Source organism: Pyrgilauda ruficollis, unplaced genomic scaffold (genome assembly GCF_017590135.1).
Source record: "Pyrgilauda ruficollis isolate IOZ18807 unplaced genomic scaffold, ASM1759013v1 scaffold39, whole genome shotgun sequence".
Classification (NCBI taxonomy): Eukaryota; Metazoa; Chordata; class Aves; order Passeriformes; family Passeridae; genus Pyrgilauda; species Pyrgilauda ruficollis.
The window spans coordinates 5,188,507-5,209,423 of NW_024525378.1; the positions used below are offsets into that span (position 1 = coordinate 5,188,507).

General features: G+C 60.8%; 4 protein-coding genes across 7 annotated transcripts; 1 reads left to right on the forward strand and 3 right to left on the reverse strand.

The window, feature by feature from the left end:
- Positions 1-18: 18 nt before the first annotated feature.
- On the reverse strand, positions 19-2,528 carry RPL22 (ribosomal protein L22). The gene is made up of 4 exons (XM_041476581.1): positions 2,391-2,528; positions 1,858-1,965; positions 1,127-1,251; positions 19-235 (listed from the first exon to the last, which is right to left on the reverse strand). The coding sequence occupies exons 1-4, from the start codon at positions 2,400-2,402 to the stop codon at positions 91-93; spliced, it is 390 nt and encodes a 129-aa protein (XP_041332515.1). The 5' UTR covers positions 2,403-2,528; the 3' UTR covers positions 19-90.
- A 337-nt stretch (positions 2,529-2,865) lies between these two features.
- On the forward strand, positions 2,866-8,287 carry RNF207 (ring finger protein 207). Of its 2 annotated transcripts, none has more exons than XM_041476578.1 (18): positions 2,866-3,242; positions 3,744-3,934; positions 4,071-4,203; positions 4,288-4,432; positions 4,516-4,597; positions 4,667-4,742; positions 4,826-4,951; positions 5,061-5,107; positions 5,207-5,306; positions 5,380-5,448; positions 5,556-5,624; positions 5,711-5,832; positions 6,869-7,058; positions 7,148-7,333; positions 7,416-7,467; positions 7,556-7,673; positions 7,742-7,822; positions 7,910-8,287. In XM_041476578.1, exons 2-18 carry the CDS (start codon positions 3,744-3,746, stop codon positions 8,070-8,072), a joined length of 1,950 nt encoding a protein of 649 aa, XP_041332512.1. In that variant the 5' UTR covers positions 2,866-3,242; the 3' UTR covers positions 8,073-8,287. The 2 variants fall into 2 exon arrangements, with proteins under 2 accessions (XP_041332512.1, XP_041332513.1); XM_041476579.1 differs by having other exon boundaries at positions 2,867-3,242; positions 5,234-5,306.
- A 1,109-nt stretch (positions 8,288-9,396) lies between these two features.
- ICMT (isoprenylcysteine carboxyl methyltransferase) lies at positions 9,397-13,101 on the reverse strand. The gene is made up of 5 exons (XM_041476580.1): positions 12,849-13,101; positions 12,620-12,708; positions 12,375-12,544; positions 11,527-11,744; positions 9,397-10,796 (listed from the first exon to the last, which is right to left on the reverse strand). The coding sequence occupies exons 1-5, from the start codon at positions 13,071-13,073 to the stop codon at positions 10,614-10,616; spliced, it is 885 nt and encodes a 294-aa protein (XP_041332514.1). The 5' UTR covers positions 13,074-13,101; the 3' UTR covers positions 9,397-10,613.
- Positions 13,102-13,748: 647 nt separating this feature from the next.
- ACOT7 (acyl-CoA thioesterase 7) lies at positions 13,749-19,611 on the reverse strand. Of its 3 annotated transcripts, XM_041476690.1 has the most exons (10): positions 19,512-19,611; positions 18,689-18,806; positions 18,141-18,297; positions 17,540-17,631; positions 17,291-17,405; positions 16,837-16,851; positions 16,148-16,234; positions 15,334-15,450; positions 14,955-15,139; positions 13,749-14,345 (listed from the first exon to the last, which is right to left on the reverse strand). In XM_041476690.1, the coding sequence occupies exons 1-10, from the start codon at positions 19,562-19,564 to the stop codon at positions 14,241-14,243; spliced, it is 1,044 nt and encodes a 347-aa protein (XP_041332624.1). In that variant the 5' UTR covers positions 19,565-19,611; the 3' UTR covers positions 13,749-14,240. The 3 variants fall into 3 exon arrangements, with proteins under 3 accessions (XP_041332624.1, XP_041332625.1, XP_041332623.1); XM_041476691.1 differs by lacking the exon at positions 16,837-16,851 and having other exon boundaries at positions 19,512-19,596; XM_041476689.1 differs by lacking the exons at positions 16,837-16,851; positions 19,512-19,611 and having other exon boundaries at positions 18,689-18,928.
- Between the last annotated feature and the right edge of the window lie 1,306 nt (positions 19,612-20,917).

Genomic DNA, 20,917 nt, shown 5'->3' on the forward strand with positions numbered 1-20,917 from the left:
CCGCCACCGAGCACGGGCTATGAACAACTCTGCCGCTGTTTATTGCAGAAAAGTGAAACTGTACAAAATGGCCGTCAGCGGCGGCGGGGCTCAATCCTCTTCTTCCTCCTCCTCCTCATCCTGGTTGATCTGGAAGTAGCGCAGCTCGTAGCTCTCCTTGCTGTTGGCCACCACGCGCAGCCAGTCCCGCAGGTTGTTCTTCTTCAGGTACTTCTTGGTCAGGTACTTGAGGTACCTGCGGGAGAGGCATGGCTGACAGCGGTGCCCCTCTGCCCCGGGCCAGGCCCCAAGTGGCATTTTGGCTAATTCTTCTTTATTCCCGTGGGCTCCCACCTCCAGCAGGACCAACACATCCCACCGGCCACCTCCTAGCAGAGCTCCTTCCAGGAAACACTGCAACCAGGGAATGGCACCACAATGCCATGACACGGATCCTGGGAGATGGTTCTTGCCCCAACAAGGCTGTGAGCCCAATGCTTTGTACCCACCCCAGAGGGAATCTCCACTGGGATGCGGGATACCCGCTGCTGGGATTTGCCAGGTGCGGCAGCAACGTGGAGCAACAGCGTTGGGAGAAAGGCAGGCGCTCACAGGGCAGGGCACGCCCACCACCCACACAGCTCTGCTTTTCCCAGCCAGCTCCTGAGCCACCTCTGCCGTGGCACAGCCCCGGTTTGCCGGTGCCAGCCAAGGACAGGCTGCCTGGAGAAGCGGGCAGAGGGCCAGAGCACCACGGGATGAAGGGAACAATGTGGCACACCTTGGCACAACCACGCTTTGCTGATGTCGGCCCAAGGAGGACCAAAACCCCACAAGATGAGGGGAACAACCTGAGACCTTGTCTGCAGATAGCCCTAAAGTGTTCCCTCAGCCCCTTCTGGCTGCAGGCCCCCCCAGTGCCCAGCCCAGCAGCCTTCCCAGCTGGAATATCAAACACATTCCTCTCCCATAGATCATTTGGGAAGAGCAGCCCCTCAGCCAGTGCCAAATTGCAGCACAACTCCTGCACTGAGACACCTCTTCCCTGGCAGCCCGTGCTGCCCACAGGCTCCGTGCATGCCCTGCCAAGGGCCATCTGCAGCCACACCGACCAAGGGCCCAGCAGGACTGGCCTGCCCCTCCTCACCTCTTGGAGAACGGCACCTCTGACGTGACCGTGATCTTGCTCTTGCTCCTCTCGATGGTCACCACGCCCCCGCCCAGGTTTCCCGCTTTGCCGTTCACCTTGATCCGCTCCTGCAGGAACTGCTCCTGCGGGAGGAACGCAGCTGTGAGCCAGGGCTCCAGCCAGACACAGCCCCCACGGGCTGGCTTGTGGAACAGACACCAGAGCCCCCATGGCTCGGGAGAGCCCCTTCCTCAGGCCAGGCTAAGCCACACCTGGGTGAGGTGCTCAGGCCTGGACACATCGGCCTGGCGTGGTGGGGATGTCCCTGCCCCCCAAGGGACAGCCAGGACAGTGGGGTCAGGCTCCTCTGAGCCTCCCTCAGCCCCAGGCTCGCCTAGGCCCATACTGGAGTGCAGTGTGGACAGGCATAGGTTCGTGATCCCAAAATGCAGCATCCCTGGCCTCGCTACACCCCTGCCATGACACAAACTTACCCAGCAGACATAGACAGGAAAACTGCCCATGGACAGGGACAACGCTTGTGCTTTAACTACAAAATGTCCCAAACCCAGCCTCATCCCCAGCCCCAGCACTCCCTGCTCCTCTGCCCATGGGATGGCCTCAAGGGAGCAGGGCAGAGCCGAGGGATGGCCAGGGACGTTCGGGGCCGCTGGGAGCGGAGCATCACCCTGCGAAGGGCCCCGAGGGCGGCGGAGCCACCACGGCTCCCGGGGAGGCCCCGAACTCACGAAGTTGGCGGCGTCCATGATGCCATCCTCGACGGGGTGCGTGCAGTCCAGCGTGAACTTCAGAACCTGCTTCTTTTTCTTGCCACCTTTCGCCGCAGGCTTCTTCTGCTGTAGGGGGAGAGAGAGAGAGGGTGAGTGAGCCAGAAAGGGAGGGGGAGCGCCGTGAGGGACGGCGGGGAGGGGCCGGGCCGAGCTCCGGGTGGCGGGGAGGGGAAGGGCCCAGGCCCGGATGGAGATTTGGGACAGCGCGGTGGGAACGGGGCTCGCCCGCCGCCCGCCTCCACGGTCCGGATGGGCGGCGGGCGTCGCGTGGGGCCCCGGGAAGGCGCGGGCCGGGCCTGGCCCCACGCGGAGAACAGCGGGCGGGAACAGGCGGCGGGGCTGGGAGAGGCGGCGGGGCTGCGGGGGTGCCGGGGGCTCTGGGCGGGGCGGGGGGGGTCCCGGTGGGGGCGGGGGGAGGCTCGGGGGGTCGCGGTGGCGGCGGGGGCAGGCTCGGGGCGGCGGCGGCCGGTGCCGGTCCCGCGCTCACTCACCGCGGGCGCCATGGCGGCTCCGCGCGAGGCAGAAAGGGAGCGCGTCCCGCGCGCCTGCGCACAACCACGCTCGGCCGTGCCAGCCGTGTGCCGATGGCGTCGATCGCTTCCGGTCCCATCCGCGCAGGGAGACTGCGAGCGGACAGTGATGCCTGGCGGGGCGGGGCGAGCGCGGGGGCAGGGATGTGGGCGGGGCCGTGCGGGGGCGTGGTCTGTAGGGCGCGAGCGGCCGGGAGAGGGGGCGGAGCCTCCGGAGCGCGGGGAGCGGCACGTGCGGGGTGGGGACACGGGAGCGTCACCGGACACGGAGCGACCCCCGCACCCCGGGAGCGTCACCGGACACGGAGAGACCCCCGCATCCCGGGAGCGACCCCCGCACCCGGGAGCGTCACCGTGCATGGAGTGATCCCGCACACCGGGACTCCTCACCGTGCACAGAGTGACCCCCGCACTCTGTGGCTCCTCACCTCGCACAGAGTTACCCCGCACAGTGGGAGCCTCACGGCGCACGGAGTGACCCCGGGGCTCCTCACCGCGCACCGGGTGATTCCCGGGCGCCCCGGGGAGCCTCGGCTGTTACTGGGTGAGCCCAGCGCCTCCTGCGGGCTAGCCCAGCCCATGCAGATGGCCGCGTCCCCAGCCTGGGTGCCTGGCAGTGTCCTGTCCGGCCCCGCCGCGGGGCCCCGAGGAGCGCACGGGGCTATTTTTGGGCCGTGGCGTGGCAGTGCCAGGGGGCCCCACGTCACAGGGTCGGCCGGGCTCTGCCGCCTCGGCATCGCTCTCATTCCTGCCGGCACACGGTGAGCAGCAGCACAGCTCGGCTCGGATCCCCCGACTTACAGACAGGGAGAGGTAAAGCCTTCACCTGGCCAGGACACACCTGTGCTCAGAACGGGGACTCCCGGCATGTGGGGCACCTGGCTGCCTTCACTGCCAGGCTGCCATCCTAGGGCACATCCCTGGGCAGGGGACACCCCATTCTAGGGAATGCTTCCTCTGGGGGAACACCCTGTCCTGGAGGAACCCCCACCCCTGTCCTGGGGGATGCTCTGCTGCAGGGGATGCTCCTTTGGAGGGGACAGCCCATCCCAGGGGATGCTCCTGCTTGGGGGGACACACACCATGGGGACACTGCGCTGTGGGGACCATCCGACCCCACGCTGCAGCCCCCAGCCTGTGATACCAGGGGAAGGGGTGCGCTGGGAGCAGCCTCGTGCCACGCAGCTCATAACCTAAAAATAGTAGCTCACAGGCCCTGGGACAGGTTTTGTCCTTTGTGTGGCAGCCACAGTGCTCTCATAAACTGGTGCCACATGGGGTCCCTGCGCACAGACTTGGCTCTCAACCCCACAGATGGCGGGTGGCATTTTCTCCCCACTGGGGAGCTGCTCGGAGCTGGAGAAGGCCAACTGCCATCCGCTGGTGTGCCTGCTCTGCCACGAGCCCTACCAGCACCCCTGCCTGCTGGACTGCTACCACAACTTCTGTGCCAGCTGCCTGCGAGGCCGTGCCAGCGATGGTCGCCTGCGTTGCCCACTCTGCGGGTAAGGGCCGGGGCACGCCAGGATTGGGGCACAGCACAGGGCTGGCAGCTCAGCACAGCCCTGCTCCCTGCATCCCCAAAGCTGCCCTGCTGCCCCAGTGCGTGTCCCTATCCCTGTTCCCATCTCATCCCTGCAGGCACCCCTCAGTGGTGAGGGGAGGCACGGGGCTGCCCCCCGTGGACCGGCTGCTGCAGTTCCTGGTGGACAGCTCGGCCGACAGCGAGGAGGACGTGCAGTGTGCCAACTGCGACCGCTGCTGCACCAAGGCGGTGAGGGCAGCGGGGTGGACTGCCAGGGTGGTAGGGGACCCCTGGCAGGGCCATGCCTGCCACCAGCTCTGTCCCCTCACACAGGAGCTGGACACCATGTACTTCTGCAACACCTGTGGGCAGCCCCTCTGTGCCCCATGCCGTGAGGAGACTCACCGTGCCAGGATGTTCACCCGCCACGAGATCGTCTCCCTCTCCAAGCGCACCAAAGACATCCACAAGAAGTGCCGTGAGTGCCATGCCAGGCTGCCCCGTGCCACGCCATGCTGCACTGCGCCATGCCAGGCTATGCCACATTCCTGTCCCCTGCAGCACTGCACGAGGAGCCCTACATCATGTTCTCCACCGAGAAGAAGTCCATGCTCTGCATCAACTGCTTCAGGGACATGCAGGGGTGAGTAGTCCCAGCCCCACGGTCGCTGTGTGCCCCATCCTGTGCTTTCCCCTATGTCTGTGCCTGCAGGGAGAGCCGGGCACACTGCATCGACATCGAGACGGCGTACATGCAGGGCTGCCAGCGGCTGGACCAGGCAGTGATGGTGGGCAGGGCCAGGGGGTGTGGGGGTGACGAGGGGATGCGGTGCTGTCCCCTGCACTGCAGCCATCTCGCCACCCTGGGCAGGCTGTGAAGGAACTGCAGACCTCCACGCGTGAGGCCATTGTCCTGCTCAAGGCCATGATCGAGGAGGTTCGCAACAGTGCCAGCGAGGAGGAGGCGGCCATCAACTCCCTCTTCAGCCGCATGCAGGTGCGAGGCGGTCACCTGCACATGGAGCCCTGTGCCCGTGGGACAGAGCCAGGGCAGTGGGAAGGGACTGGGGTGGCTGCAGGACACAGGACAGCTGTGCCATTTGCAGGAGCAGCTCTCTGAGAGGAAAAAGACACTCCTGAAAGCTGTGCAGAGGTGAGGGACCATGGGCTGAGCCCTGTCCGAGGGCTGTGCCCCCTTCCCAAGGTGTTTTGGGATGCCTGGGGCAGGATGGCTCCCTCGGGTTTTGCAAAGGCTGTGCCATGCCCTGCTCTGCTGCAGCCAGCACGAGGAAAAGGAGAAGGCATTCAAGGAGCAGCTCGCCCACCTTGCCTCTCTGCTGCCCACTCTGCAGGTAGGGCCTCACAGCAGGCAGGGACATCCTGACACCAAAGCCAGGTAGTGACAGACCCCCTCCACACACACAGGTCCACCTGGTGACCTGCTCGGCCTTCCTGAGCTCTGCCAACAAAGCTGAGTTCCTGGACCTGGGCTATGTGAGTGTTGCCAGCGCTGCAGGGGTGGTCAGAGCATCCTGCGGTGGTGCTGAGCTCATGAGCAAGGTGCTGAGCACCCCTCACCATGCTTCACTGCTGCCTTTCAGCAACTGATGGAGAGGCTGCAGAGGATCGTCAAGCTGCCACACCGCCTGCGGCCGGCCCAGACCAGCAAGGTAGAGCCCTGCCTGCAGTGTCTGAGGGCAGTGCCAGCTGCCAGCTCTGCCCCAGCCCAGCTGTACTCTCCTCTCTTGCCCCCCAGATCAACAGCGAGTACCGGGCAGAGTTTGCCCGCTGCCTGGAGCCCCTCCTGATGCTCAGCCCCCGCCGCTCCGTCGTGGGCAGCGCTGGTGGCATTGGACCTGGCATCACTGGCACAAACATGTGAGGTGCTAGGATTGCACCCAAGGCACATGTGCTACTGTGTCCCCTGCCACGTGCCACACTGCACAGTCCCATCAGCATCTCACCGTGCCAACCTTGCCCCTGCTGCTGCCCTTGAGCCTGTCAGCTCAGCAGGGGTCCCAGGACAGCACAGGCACAGCTGCACTGATGAACAACAGGCTTCAAGTGACACTTCTGGGAAGTGGGGTGGGTGGCAAAGGGGTGGGCAGCAGCAGGGCTGGCAGCTGGGGGCCTGATTAAGCCTCACTCTGTTCCCCAGCCCGGCCCCTGCCACGCTCCCTGGAGGGCTCTGCCCCCTCTCCATGGGTGCTCCACCTGGGCCAGCTCCTGCTCGCCCACATGCCCGTGGTGCCGCAGCCTCTTTGCCCGCCACTATTTTTATCAGAATTTCAGAGAAGTGCTCGGCCATTCTTCACCAGGGATATATTTAGGCCTGTTGATGTCACGGCAGCACCCGCCCTGCCAGGCCCTCCCAGACGGAGAGGACAAACGGGCACTGCTGCCCCATGGGGACCGCTCCTCGCCCCCAGCCAGGCTTGGCACTGCAGGGTGGCTGAGCTCCTGGGGGCTGCTGGCCCCAGCACGGGCAGGGGGAGCACGGCGCTGCACGGTAGGACCAATGGTGGTGGTGGTTAGCACGGGGAGACCACGGGATGGGGGGAAACACAGGGGCAGTAGTGCCTGCCAAGGGGCCAGGAGATACCAGTGGTGAGAGAGCGACCTGTATCGCACCTTTAGAAACTGGAGGGTGCCGGGCTCAGCTCCTGGCTTCTGACTGCCACAGCTGGTTCCAAAACTGCAGGAATCCGGAGAGCAGCCCACAGAAATAGGATTTTTGGGACAATATAAGGCACCTCTGACTGAACCTCTGTGCTCGGGTGAGGGAAGGGACGTGTGGGACTGGTGTGTCCCACCGGAGCCAAGGGGCGGTGGGACTGAGCTGGCAGCATGGTCCCTGGCACCTCACCCCCACTGCTGCTCACCTGCAGCACCTCACTGTCACCTCTCCATGCAGGCTCCCCGGTGGCCAATGCTCCAAGACCCTCATGGTGCCCAGCTGCCCCCCGACCAGTGACAAAATGTCCACCGGCCCCATGGTGAAGAAGCCAACGATGCACCGGTACATCAGCACCAAGGTGCTGCTGGCTGAGGGGCGCGAGACCCCCTTTGCCGAGCACTGCCGCAACTACGAGAACACCTACCGGGTAGGGAGCACGGGTGGAAGCAGGATGGGACGGGACAAGACGGGCCAGGTTGGTGCTGCTCACGTGGCTGTGCCCCCTGGTTCCCGCAGATGCTGCAGACGGAGATCCAGGGCCTGAAGGACCAGGTGCAGGAGCTGCACCGTGACCTCACCAAGCACCACTCACTCATCAAGTCGGAGATCATGAGCGAGATCCTGCAGAAGTCGCTGCAGATGGACGTGCAGATCGCAGCTCACTACTCCGCCGTGGAGATGATGCGCAGCGTCTTTGAGGAGGTACAGCTGGCACATCCTGGCAGAGCAGGGCCCCTCTGTGCCGTACTGCCGCAGACTGCCCAGCTGCCTCTCTTCCTTCCAGGTTTGGGAGGAGACCTACCAGCGGGTAGCAAATGAGCAGGAGATCTATGAAGGTACCGGTGACCCCACGCTCCCTCCCCGTGCCCCCTGTGCCCACACTGAGGGGGTGGCCGTGTCCCAGCCTGCTCCTCTCGCCCCCAGCCCAGCTCCATGACCTGCTGCAGCTGCGGCAGGAGAACAGCTGCCTGAGCACCATCACCAAGCAGATCGCGCCCTACGTCCGCTCCATCGCCAAAGTGAAGGAGCGGCTGGAGCCCAGGTGAGGGGTGCAGGGACTTTGAGGGCCAGGGGGGACATAGCTCATGGCTCACACCCATCCTGCCACAGGCTGCAGGAGCCCCAGGAGCCCAGAGAAGAACAGGACCAGATGCTGCTCAAGATTTGTGACAACAATGAAGTGGTGCCAAGGTAGGTGACAGCAAGCACCTGAGTGCCAAGTTCCTCCCATGCCCTTTCCCAGACAGTGACCCTGTCAAGGTGTCTTCCCTTCCCCAGGGATGCCTCACCTGGCAGCAACAAGGGGGCTTCAGCCAGCCCCGGGGAGGGCTTCATACCCAGGGACACCCCTGGAGACTCCTCCCCAAAAAACAAAGACTGCTGCAGGGGCCAGCACAAGAGCGGAGCAGAGACTGCTGCCCCGAAAGAGCCAGCACCATAGAGCCCAGTGCTGGGCACGTGGCAGAGCTGCTGGGCAGAACCATGCCCCAGTCACTGATCAGCTCCTCTTGCCCAGTGCCACAAGCCAGGGCAGCAAACAGCCTGGGCAGCCGTGTCTGCAGCACATACAAAGGCCTCAGGTGGACTTGCTTCTGAAAAACTCTCTTTGTGCTCTTCCTTGCGTGTGTCAGAGTGAAATAAAAGGGTGCAGTTGTCCATGTCTGCGTGGTTCTGCAGTGCTGACAAAAGGGATCTGCTGGCTCAGGGTGTCCAGCTGCTCCTAAAACCACAACATTGGAAAATTATGGGGAAAAATAACATCTCCTGGTGCAGGGCAGGGCAGGGCCAGGAGTACATGGCCAGGTGATGGGGCATCCTGTGAAGTTCTGGGCAGCTACACAGCAACATGGGCCGGGTGCCAGGAACAGCTGCTCTAGAGGTTCCCTGCACATGTGGGAACTAAGAACTCACCAATCACTGTGGCACAGAGGGCAGGGTTTCACAGTTTACTCCAGCTTTTCCCTAAAACTTCACAAGCCTTCACCACACCCAGTAAGCTGCTGTCTCCTCACAGAGCTTCTGATCACAGGATTTGGGAAAAGGTTAAGAGAAGCTGTTGGTCTCAAAAGCTTCAAGAGACACTGAAGGTTTTGCTCAGGGTGAAGTTTATCCCTTTCTTTTGGTGCCAATGCATCCTGCTTGGACAGAGCCTACACAGCTGGAACCTGTAAAATTAGGATCAAGGTTCATTTACTATGAAGAACAATCTGGGAATGAGGCTTTGTTGTCAAACACCACATCAAACCCAAGTGACAATTACTTGTTCCAAAGTTCCTTTGATCAAGGGCACAGCAGGAACATTACTGCCTACAAAAAAATTGTACAGATTACGGATTAATTACAGATTAACCTGCTTCAGGCACCACTGGCTGCAGCTAGTGCTTCCCTGAGACAAGAACAGCCCAGGTGGGAGTCTCCAAGTGCCCAGCACAGATCAGCACTCTCCAAGTGGTGAGTTTTCACCTTTGTTCTTTTCTCCCAAGTCAAAACCCTGCTCAGCAAAGGTCAAGTCAGCAGCAAGGGTGTCAGACAGATGCTCTGTGATCAAGCAAACCCAGTGGAGGATGGACTCTGCATCAGTTCAGCAAAGAGAAACGGAGGGTCAGGGTTAGGGTCAGCCTCATCCCTGTGGCTGCAGAGCTCCACAAGTGAGAGTCACAATTGTGCCTCAGTGCAGTGCTGGCATGTTCTGAGAACCCACCAGGAATTATAAAGGATTCCAGTTTCCATGATGCCACCAGCACCTCAAGAGACCTTCAAATAACCAGACAGAAGCTGACAATGTTTTCTCTTTTCCTTTTTTTTTTTTTTTTTAATATAAAAAAAGAAAACCTAAACCCAAACCCAAGCTATTCTCACCAAGTGCCCCTTCCTGAGCCGTACCGCAGCACCTTCCCCATGGAACACCACAAGCTCCAAGCATGAACTGACAAGCAACTCATTTCCATTCCAGCAAGGAAGAATAATGTAGAACTCAAGAAAACAGTGAACCTCTTTGGTATATAACAACAAAGTTATACCACACAGCTCAGTGGGAACCATTTCCAAATGGTTATTATAAAAGAGCGTTAGCTAGCCTAACTCTTCTGGTTGGAGATTTCCTTAGAAGCATCTCCTACTTGCCCTAACATCACAGCTTTTGCCCGAAAGAGCAGGGGAGGACCTCAGGGACTAAAGCCCTTAGCAAGCCTGGCAGCTGTGGCTCTTTCACAACCCAAAATCCTGGGATCTCTGCAAGACAGAGGCAGCCTGGCAGGACAGGAAGCAGCGCGATTTGGAAGCAGGAAGAAGGAACAGAGGTGGCAGCAGGAGGCAGCGGCTGGAGCAGTGACACTGCATCCACAGCAGCATCCAAGGGACGAGGAGAGGGCCCAGAGGTGCTCAGATCCAGCGGCACAAGGGGAGCAGCAGAACTCTCTCTGCAGACCCCAAGGCCTAGAGAGAATCGAGTGGTGCCGTGCTGCCGGCACTCTGGCGCTTCGAGGGCAGGCAGAGCTGGAGGCTGCTCCCACAGCTGCCCCAGTGCCAGCTCAAGGAGTTTGGCCCGAGGAGATTAAAGTCGTGTCACCGGGCTCACGAGGTCAGAAAGCTTTAAAATCGAATTATGCAACAGGAACAATCTGCTGCCTAGCACCTTCCCCACCCAGGGCCAGGAGGGCAGTGCTGTTTCCTGGTAGAATCAGTTCCAGAGGAGTTCCAAGACAATTCAGCTGCTGCAGGCAGGATTCATTCTCTTTAGGGTCGCTACAGGCTAAGTTATCTGGAAGATCCCTGAATGTGCAACAAAGGACTGATCTCAAGGAGGAGGAACGAGCTTCTGATCTGTGAGTGACCCAGCAGGCTGCCCAATGCCACAGCCTTCCACCAGCTCCTCCTGGGTGGCCGGGAAATACCAACAGGCACCTCCCGATGCCGGTGCCACACAGGCACTGGGCACAGCAGGAGCCGGGCGTCTGCTCAGCCAGCCTGGTTTTTGCCCATGTTACAGTTCCAATTTGACTCCTTTAATAAAAGGGAGACCCGATGGCACCTTCCTTTTGTACTCCAGGTACTCTTCTCCAAAGAAGTGAATGAGTGTGATCTCCTCCTCCTCGATCCGCTCCCTGAAGAAGCGCCAGGACGCCAGTGCGTAGCCCACCACGCAGATGGGATTGCAGAGCAACACCTGGAACAGATGCTGCTGGTGAGCATCCCCTCGAGAACCCAAGGCCCCACAGCTCATCCCCCTCCAGTAACACTGACACAGAAAAAGACCCCAAAACTCCCTGTGAAACTTCACAAGCACTAGTTTCTCCCCAGAATGAAGAAAGCAGGGCACAGGCAGCACTGGGTTCACTGCCCCAGCTCTCAAAAGCTCCATGTGCCACCCTTATGGACTCTCTCCAGAGAAACACAAGCCAATGCCAGCACCCAGCCAGCCACAAGAGCACACAGCTACTACAGCAATGAGCTAAGACTCAGTCACAGCTGGCGAGAGCTGACCCTCTAGTCAGGGAGTTTCCTTGCCCTCAAGCACAGGACTGGTGTTTGTCAGGAGCCAGCTTGAGTCTGACCACTCACAGAAGGCATTTTGATCACAGGGATACAGAAAACTCTGCATACCAGCTTTAGACCAGCAGCAAATCACACCTCAAACCTCCAAGGGAGTTGTGGGTCAAAACTCTGGCTCCACCACCTTTCCTTACTGCACAGAGAAAATTAAGGGAACAAGATCTTCCCAAAGATCACATGAGGCAGAGCCCTCAGGGATTCCAGATTTCCTGTGTGCCAGTGGGAGGCAGCAGAATCCATGCCCAGCAGGAGGTGCTGTATGCACCCCATCACAGCATGGGCAGCATTGAGAGCAAAGACTGGGGTTGTGACAGGAAAGGATCTGAGCACTCTGGATACAGTACCTGTGTTCCAATACTCCAGTAAAACCATCCCACGTAGGAGGGGTGCCGGAACCACCCGTACACCCCACTGGTCACCAAAGTGTGGGTGTCAGATTTCTCGTTCTGAACTATGTGGTTGAAGTTGGAGCCAGCTGTGAGCATGGCTGCCTTCCTCAGGCAGTCCCCGAAGATCACCATCAGCAGCCCCACGGTGCTCAGCCAGGTGATCTGCTTCAGCTCTGCATGGACAGGGAGGGGCACAACATGTTTGCATAGGTCTCCAGGGGGCTGCTCAGCGAGTGGGCTTTGCCCACCATCTCAAAGCAAAAAGCCATGCCATCCCTCACCAAACAGACAAAACCAGCAAGCCCTGCTTGGTGTTAGCATGGATTAGTCCGTGGGGCCCAGCTGTAGAGGCTGAGCAAAGCCAACACAAAGCACAGCCAAGGACATGCTCAGGCTGCTACGAAACAAAGGCAAACAGTTTCCCTCTCCCAAGAATAAATAGATGAGCACAGCCAGTTTGCCCCAGACTGGGCAACCAGCAACAGATTCTGATGACATGATTTTATTCCTGTCAAAAGGCGACGCCCAGGTGAACCTGACACATAATTCTTGCACCACCAAGGCAGGAAAGGGCTGAAGATCCCCTGGCCTGGCATGTCAGAGTGAGGGGGGGCTCCCCCCTGCCCTCCTGAGATCCAACCCGAGAGGCTTTGAGCACTGAGGGATTATGACCCTGGCAAAGCTGCTGCAGGGTTGTCACGGGGCAGCAAGCTGAGGGTCACCTGCACTTTGTCACCAGACAGATGGACCCCAGGCAAGACACGTGCAGCTAGACAGAGTCAGAGAGAGACAGGGTGGCCGACCTGGGAAGAAGAGCTTCTCCAGCGTGAACTCCACCCAGGAGGACAGGGCAGCCAGGTTGTACTCGAAGCTGTGGTTGAGCAGGAAGGAATCCAGCGAGAGGCTGCGCGGGTTGTTGATGGCAGTCACCAGATACTCCGAGTAGTGAAAGAGGGACAGGGAGCACATATACCTGCGGCGGGAGGGAGGGCAGGTTTAGTAGGGCCGGGGGCACCGCGCCCGCCCGGCTGCCCGGCCCGGCCCTTACCATCCGAAGTGGCGCCAGGCGGAGCGGCCGGCGCTCAGCAGCAGCCCGCAGCCGAAGGCGAAGCCCAAGAAACAGGCCCGGACGGCGATCTGCAAGCACAGGGAGGGGAGAACGCGCTGCCGCCGCCGCTCCCCGGGCACGGGGTATCCCTACCGGCGCACCCCGGGACCGGGACCGAACCCTGCACAGCCGCACTCCACGCCGCCGCCCGCCGGGGCCACCCCCGTACCTTGTAGAGCGGCCGCGGATAGATGAGCAGCAGCGCCGCGTTCACGCCCGCCACGTGCAGGGCGAGAGCCAGGCGGCCGCGCAGGCCGGGAGCGGCCAGCAGGGAGGGGGACGAGCCGAGCAGCAGCGGCAGGGCCGCCACCGAGGCGCCGAGCAGGAAGGAGCAAAGGCTGGCGCGGCCCTCCCGGCCCAGCCGCCCCCTCCGCGCCACAGCCGCCGCCATCATGGCGGCCCCGCCCCGCCCGCGTCGCCCGGGAAACGGCCTCGCCGCTCTCGCGAGAGCCCCGCCCCGCGCAGCCGTGGCAGCAGCGGAGCGGCGCTGCTCTCGCGAGAGTTGCGCGGTGGTCGCCGCTGGTGCTGTGGGGCGCGCTCGGGCCGCGGCTGCCGGGGCTGGTTCGGGTTCGGTATCGGGGCTGGTTCGGGCTCCGTCACGGAGCCGTCAGGGTTCAGGACCTTCTCCATCATCCTGTCCCACCGCCCGCCCGGCACCGCCACTGTCATCCCTAAGCCACATCAGCCAGCGGCAGGTGCAGATGCTGCCGAACACCTCCAGGCACGGTGACTCCGCCACCTTCCTGCTGCCCGAGCATCCGAACAGGGAAAACATTTGCTGGTACCTCTTCTGAATTTCCACTCTGTCAGCCTAAAGCATTACCCCCTGTCCTCACACTGCAGAAGAGACCAGCCCCCACCTCACTACAACGTCCTGTCAGGTAGTTTATTGTTTAATATCCCAAACCGGGAACCCATTCCAGCAGGAACTGCTCTGAGGGTCCCGTTAAAACAGCCAGACTTCCTTAAAAACAAGGCCGGGAGCGCCTGGCGCCACTTGGGGAGCGCGGGCGGATCTGGGGGAGGGAGGAAAAGCACAATTGTTTGAAATAAAAGCGTCAGCCTTTCATTCCAGTCAATGAAACAGATTTTATTTATGCCACAGGATTCCTTAAATAACTTAGATGCGCACAGAGAACTACCTAGAGATGTCACAGACATTCAGTGCGGCCCCGGCGCGGCACAGCACGGACGAAAGCTTTGGTGTGCATGGTAGGACAAACCAGCGAGTCGAACACAGCAGCACAAAGACTCGCGGCCTCACGCGCCCCTCGAGCCACCACACGCCTCCATCCTGGCTCTGACACAGGCGGGAGCGTCGCCAACGGGATCGAACGGCAACAACGGCTCTGGAGGCAGGTGGCGAGTGCCTGGGAAGACTCCTTGGGGGTTTTCAGGGAGCTTCAGCCACCTGAAGCACGAGGTCTGCGGCGCTGAGCCCAGCAGCAAAGCGGTGGAGCCGGCGGCAGGCTGGGGCGGGCGGAGGCACGGGGCTGGCGCGGGCCGGACACAAAACGAACGGGAACAACCTTTTGTTTGGCGGGCACTGGTGCCACACAGGTCACTGCTGGGCAGCCTGCTGCATCTGCGCCTGCCGCTTGGCTTTGGTCTGCAGGTACCTGCCCTTCCCTTCCTCGAAGCGACGCTTCTCGTCCTCTGTCTCCGTCTGGGGTCACAGAAAGAGTGCAAAGCTGCGGCGTCAGTGTGCTGCGAGTGTGTGAAGGGAGGGGAACACGCCTCCCCTCGCAGAAGTGTGAGGGAAAAGCTGCTCTTTGTCAAACACACAGCATGACAGCCAGCGTGCCCTGCATTAAGCAGGAGACCTGTGCCACATCAAATATTAAGCAATACCCCCAGTCGGGAGCACCACGTCAGCAAAGCCATGCTGGTGAGATAATATAGGCAGGAGGCTGGAATGGGGACATCATGGGGAGCAGCAATTAGGGATGTGGGGGCCTCCATTGCTACTCAGGGTCCCCTGGTGCAGGACCTGCACGCAGCCTGTCCTCAACAATGAGAAAGGAGAAAATTCTCAACCTCCACACTGGCAATTTTCAAAAGAAACAAAAACAAAAACTAAAACAAACAAACAAAAAAAAAAAGAAAAACCCACACAAAAAAAAACCCTGAACGTGTCCTGGGAAGTCTCGTTCGTGCTCATATTTTTCTGCTGAGTAACTCAAGGGAAGAGGATTTCTTGGGCTGGGCTCTGCCCTAGGAGCAGCAGGAGAGGTGATAGCCCCACTGGCTCCAATCCAGAGAGAAAAGCTCTTACCAGCAGCTGCGGGACAGGCAGGGGCTTCCCCTCCTTGCTCAGGGACACGTAGGTGAAGAAGGCGCTGACGGCACGGTACCGCTCCCGAGGCTCATCCACAAATGGGTCAGCATCCACAAACACCTCTATTTCCATGGACTTATTGCTTGTGAATGTCATACGTCCTGAGACAGTGATGACACAGCCTGTGAAACAGAGAGGAGCTAGTCAAGGGAGCAAGGGGTCCTGCATGTTTTATGCTTAAGATGTATCTTAAGCAGAGCACAGGACAAATCATACAGGGACTAATTTTCTCTACCAGCATGTCCTGAAAGCACATCCAAGGGAGCCAGGGTATGGCAACACAGCAGATCACAGTGCCTGCCACCACCCTTGGTACCTTTTTTGATCTTCTCATGGAAGTTGATGGCATCCACCGAGGCAGTGACGATGTTGGTCTTGCAGTGGCGGGCAGCCACAATCCCAGCAACTTCATCCATGAGCTTCATGGTGACACCTTTGAGGGGAAGCAGAGAGTACTGTCTCTGGGAAGTCAATGGGATTTCAGAAAAACCACACAAAGGTCGGTAAGGCCTTAGCATGACCAAAGCTATGCTGGGGAGTTGGACCAGAGACTAAGCCCCAACTTCAGGAAAATCCAGTACAAGGGCTCTTGTCAATACCAGGACAACATCCTCACAGACCTGTGATTAAGGTCAGCTCTGTCTCTCTCAAATTTCTCTGAGCAAACTTCACCCCTGCAAGGTGAGATCAGCCCCGCAAACCTTGAAAAGCTCTGAACCATGTTCGTTTTGTTTGTTTAAGGCTTAGGTATGTGTTGTCCCAACCCTCAGCAAACACACCTCTCCCAGGGCTTACACCACACGTGCCAGCCCTGCAGGTGACAGGCACTGCCAGCCAAGAAGAAATTACTTTAGGTAATTGCAGTCACACTCCAGGATTTGCAATCTCAGAGACGATGACAGAACTGTAGGATTTACAGTTCGAGTACATGAGTTTTTGGGGCACAGAAAAAGAAGAAGCTTTTGTCTCAGCTAAAGGAACTCTGACCCTGACAATCAATGCAAAGGGGCCTTTGTGCCTCCAGAGGCAGAGCCCAACAAAAACAGAGTCACTCTCCAAACACACTTTGCTCCAGGGAAAAGCCACCTGGACGTGAAACCCAGGTGCTGTGCAGGGCAGTGCTCACTCACCTCCATGCACAAAGCCCAGCAGTGTGCAGTCTGACGGGCCCACCAGGTGGATCAGGCTGGACTGGCTGTAGCCAACGGTGTGTGGCTCTGGTTAGAGAGCAAAACAAGGTGAGAGCTACTCAGCTGGCACCCATACACCACCATACACCCCTGTCTGACATTGTCCAAAGGAAGAAAACATGGGGCTGGCTTGTGCAAAGCTGAACTATGTTGAAACCAGTGGTTAAACCAGGCTGGAGAAGTTCCAAGAGCATAGACTATTCACCACCTGATGGGCTGCTGCCTCCCTCTAATCTCCACCCATGCACTTTATTCTAGCTCAGCTCATTTCTTTTTTTTCAAGCTTTCAAAGAACATGAAAGCAAACAGGAGTGAACTGGGTCACACGGCTGTCTGCTTCCCCCCTCAGCTGAACCTCCCAGACCCTGCTGCATAGAGCCCATTTTCCCCTTGGTGGGAAGACCTTCACCCCCATGCCCTCAGCCCTGGCACATCCTGGTGACTCCTGTCCCACCACAACCTCCAGGTGACAGAAGTCACACCCTCAAACTCCCAGCAGAGGAAATGCTCTCTCAGAAATGGCTGTGTTTTCTATCTAATGAGAGATGTTAAAGAAGCTCAAAGAAAGGAAAAACAGCCCAGTCCCACAGAGGGTGACCACCCACAGAGCAGTGCCCGCTGAACCTTACCTTTTGTCTGCCTGTCTGTGAGCAGGGAGGACAGAGGAGAAAAAAGCATTTGAGCAACTTTCATCCCCCATCACCTTCCCCAACATTCCTCATGTGCCACCTCACCACCTCTGCCTGAAGACCACTGCCAGACCTAGAAGCCACCCTTGCCAAGCACTTGCATTTACCCCTTGCTGAGCAAAACTAGCCCTAGCTGCAAACAAGCACACAAGGATTGATACAGGAACAGGGTTTTGGAGAGGGGATCTCATGCACCAGACCCTTCAGGGTACCACAGGTACCCACCCAGCTCCCCCTCCACTCACACACTGCTGCTCCAAAATCCCATCCCTGGTGTTTCAGAATGCACACTTGCACCTACAGGGTCCTGGGGATGCCCGGATTGCCCTGGGGACCAGTTTGGTCTTCCACTACTACTGGGCAATTTGCACTGGCTGCTCACTGCCCGTGTTACCTGGGTTGATGACAGGTAAGATCACATCACCATTTCTCTGCTTAGTTTCCAGCCGATCCAGCTTTTGCTCCTCATAACGCTTCTTCCCCTCATCCTCCTGCTCCTTTCTCTCATACTGGAATAGAAGGCTGGTAAGAAGGGGATTGACAAAGCCACTGGCACAGCTGGGAGTGCCAACAGGGCCAGTTTAGTGCCATTCCACAGGGAGGACAAGTTCCAGTCTGGGGGGACCCAAATGAGTTGTCCTACCTGGATGGGGGGAACCTCAAGGACCTTATTCACGTTCTTCAGGGACAGTGGCACATACCACAGTGTCGCCTTGTTCGTCACCTTCTTTGCCCCTGGAGGAGAAGGGGGCAGCAGGTGATGGTGCCAAGGCCAGCAGTGCTGTACCTGCCACCAGTCTGGCGTTGGGCACACACTGGCAATGCCACTGGCATTGGTCGCCCCTTGCCCTGCTGGCTCCTACCAGGCTTTAGCTCTCAGCGGATGTGACAATGTGCTTTTGGGAAGATGTCCCAGCAAGCGGAACTGGTTGTCACAGCAACAGCAGGAAAAGGGACTTTTTCAGGCCAAAGGCAGCCACAGGCAGCAAATCAGGCAGGAAGAGCTACAAACAGATTTTGCTGTTTTTCACTACAGTGGAGCCATAAATCCCAGGGAACCTGCTTGGCCTCCCTCCCCAGCACCAGCCCTCCCTCCACTCCCAGCTCTGTCAATAACCACGCTAGATCTCCTCTCTGCTGAATGCTGCCAGTGATGGAGCAGAGGATGGGGTCACCTCTGCAAGCTCTTGGCTTAACACTGCTACTCCTGGTGTTCTGGAACACAGCCACCAGCAGCCACCCACCTGTTAAAATGTTTTCAGACATGACGTTGACCTGAACCTCCACAGAGTGCCGGGAGGTGTAGGTGATCTCGGCACTGACGTTGGCCACCTCGCCGATGCACATCGGCGAGAGGAAGTCCGTCCGCTCCACCCGTGCCAGTGCAGCCACACAGGGCTCCTGGGGACGGTGAGACAGCCAAGATAGTGATCACAGCCACACCACGGGACCACAGCTGGCAGCTCCCTGAGACCAGCCAAACCTGCCATGCCATGTGTGGCTCGGATACTGCAACCGCCACTTATCAGCCACTGGCCGTGCTTCCTTCCCCATCTGTAACCAACACTAGGGCTGCCCCAACTTGCCTTTCTCAGGAGTTAACAGCAATAATGAGTAATAATGTTTCTGCTGGTAAACCACAATTTCAGCAGAATGCTTCTAGCTACTGGGACCCAGCTGCAGCCAGAGACACCAGTGGTTTGCATGCAGGAGCAAACACTCCCAGTGAGACACGGCAGGGAGTGAAAGGTCACCATGCCAGAGACTGGCAGGCACCCCGGCACCTACTCACCCCGGCCTGGGAATTGCAGTGGCGGGTGCTGATGATGGCTCCTGCCTCCTCGATCATCTTCAGGATGGTTCCCCCATGAACATTCCCCGCGATGTTGGCATCGTCTGGGCGCATAATCCTGCCGAAGGAGGCACATGAGAGCTCGCAACCCCTGCCGCGCCCCCAGCCCATCCCCGGTGCGGCTGCCCGGAGGCAGCACATCGCCCACCGGCTGAGCTGCCGGGCCATCGCTGCTCGCATGTGGCTTCCTGTGAGCGGCGATGGAAACCGCTCCAAATTACCGCTGGGAGCGGAAGGAAGCAGGGCGCCTCTGCCGGGGCAGCCGGCGCCTCACCAGGGCCGCACCCCGCCGGGCCCCGGTGCGGCGCAGACCGAGCCGGGCACGTGCCGGTGCTCCACGCGGCTTCCCGGCAGCAGCCGCGCTTTCTGCCAACGGCGAATAACGGCCCGGGGGGCACTGAGGCAGCGGCTGCGCGCTGGCACGGACAGGAGCTGCTGTTTCAGCGTGGCCGCGCCCGGGAGCCGCGGGGACACAGGCGGGAGAACCGCGCCCGGGAGAAGCGCGCCCGGGAGAAGCGCGCCGGGGAGAAGCGCGGCAGCCCTGCCCGCTCCCAGCCCCCGCAGCACGGAGCACGGGCGCGGCGCTGCTGCGCTCTGCCCACGGCCGGTGTCATTGACAGCATGACTAAAGCGGGCGGCGCCGCCGATGCCGGCAGCAGGGCGGGCAGCATCTCGGTTGCAGACCGGCACCCGCCCGCGGCCCCCAGCACGCCCGCCTCCCTACCCAGCCCTGACCGGCTCCCTGACCGCGGCGGGGCCGTACCTGGACACCTGGATGGCGGCCGGGCTAGGGCCCGCGGCCCCCGGCTCCGACATGGCGGCACCGGCGCCCCGCCCGCAGCGGCGCTGCGGCACCGCCGCGCTTGCCCACGCCCCGCCGCGCCCCGGGCCCGCCCCGCCGCGCCATTGGCGGACAGCGCGCGGGGAGGAGCGCCGGGGCCGCGGGGAGCCGGGCGACTCCGGGGCTGTCCGCGGACTCGTGTGAGCCCACCGGGACTGGGGTCCCCCCGCCGCGCCCAGGAGTGCCCTGTCAGCTCGGGGACTCGTGGGGAGCCAGCGGCCTAGGGTGGGCATGGGCAGCATAGCCCGCTCCGCCCGCGTTCCCGGCGCCGTCGGCTGTCTCCGGTTGTAACACAGCTCCCCTGGGCGCCCCGGGGTTTTGGGTCGGGTGGTGGCGACAGTCCCGAGCAGGCAGTGACAGCTCGTAGTGGAGCGCACGCAGGGTCCGGAGGGTTCAGGATCGCGCCCGGCGGACACGGGGTGCCGGGAGCCACGGCACTCACGGCCTCGCCGACCGCGAGCTGTCGGCTCTCGCTGGTGCGAGCACGGCAGAGAGTCTCCGTGAGGCACCGGAGGGTCTGCGGGCAGACGGGGCCGCCCGCGGGGGCCCGGAAATGCCGGAGCTTTCGCTTTGCACAGTTCGGCGGAGGCAGGAGGGGTGCCGGAGCCGGGGTGCCTTGCCGCGCAGCGCCCTGTGCGGACATGACGCGCCCGCTCTTCGCCCCGCTACCGGCTTTATAAACCGCCGGCGGGGCAGGGCGGGGGACGGGCACGGAAGGAGGCGGGCAGGGCGGCCTTGCCTTGTCCTCGGTGCTGATCGAGAAGCACCTCCGCTGTCCGCGGTCCTGACAGAGGGTCTCCCCGCCTGTACTCCCACGCCGCCCGCTGCCCCGCCAGCGATTCATAAAACCACTTTTCCGTGAGGCGGCCGGGACCGGACCGGTGCAAGGCCGGGTGGATACCAAAGCGAACCGTGCCCGGCTGCCGGCACCCCGGACCGGCTGAGGCGGGGCAGCCGTCCGCCCAGCGCCCCCCGTTCTGCCTGCCTTTCTAGGACCGGCAGCGCACGTCGAGCGTGCCGGAGGAGCCCATCTTTGTCACATCTCTTGCCTGGGTGGCCGGCGGGAGGGGACACCCTTGGGGCCGCTACACAAGGCCGCGGACAGCGGCGCCGGCAGCCGCGAACGGTCCACTTTGGAGTCCACCCGGACTTGCACTGTCCTGGTCCTGGTCCCGTCCGCCATTCGGCAAAGCGCGGCTGCCCCAGCAGCGGCCGGGGGGAGAGGTGCGGGGGTCCCGAGCAGCGGGCAATCGCCGCGCCGTCGGGCGGGGCGGGCGGAGGGGCGGCCCCGGGGGAGGGAGAGGAGGAGCCGGCGGGGCCGGGGGGCG

Excerpts from the sequence above, each read along its gene's own strand:
- ICMT (XM_041476580.1), bottom strand. The coding sequence starts at position 13,073 with ATGATGGCGGCGGCTGTGGCGCGGAGGGGGCGGCTGGGCCGGGAGGGC. Across the intron at positions 12,709-12,848 it reads ATCCGCGGCCGCTCTACAAG|ATCGCCGTCCGGGCCTGTTT; the intron begins GTACGGGGGTGG and ends CTGTGCTTGCAG. Across the intron at positions 11,745-12,374 it reads GGAGAAGCTCTTCTTCCCAG|AGCTGAAGCAGATCACCTGG; the intron begins GTCGGCCACCCT and ends CTGTCCATGCAG.
- ACOT7 (XM_041476689.1), bottom strand. The coding sequence starts at position 18,928 with ATGCGAGCAGCGATGGCCCGGCAGCTCAGCCGGTGGGCGATGTGCTGC. Across the intron at positions 15,140-15,333 it reads CCATGAGAAGATCAAAAAAG|GCTGTGTCATCACTGTCTCA; the intron begins GTACCAAGGGTG and ends TCTGTTTCACAG. Across the intron at positions 14,346-14,954 it reads TGCCTGTCCCGCAGCTGCTG|ACGGAGACAGAGGACGAGAA; the intron begins GTAAGAGCTTTT and ends CTGTGACCCCAG.
- RNF207 (XM_041476578.1), top strand. The coding sequence starts at position 3,744 with ATGGCGGGTGGCATTTTCTCCCCACTGGGGAGCTGCTCGGAGCTGGAG. Across the intron at positions 4,598-4,666 it reads TGCTTCAGGGACATGCAGGG|GGAGAGCCGGGCACACTGCA; the intron begins GTGAGTAGTCCC and ends CTGTGCCTGCAG. Across the intron at positions 7,674-7,741 it reads AAGGAGCGGCTGGAGCCCAG|GCTGCAGGAGCCCCAGGAGC; the intron begins GTGAGGGGTGCA and ends ATCCTGCCACAG.
- RPL22 (XM_041476581.1), bottom strand. Across the intron at positions 1,252-1,857 it reads TCATGGACGCCGCCAACTTC|GAGCAGTTCCTGCAGGAGCG; the intron begins GTGAGTTCGGGG and ends TTCCTCCCGCAG. Across the intron at positions 236-1,126 it reads GAGGTGCCGTTCTCCAAGAG|GTACCTCAAGTACCTGACCA; the intron begins GTGAGGAGGGGC and ends CCTCTCCCGCAG.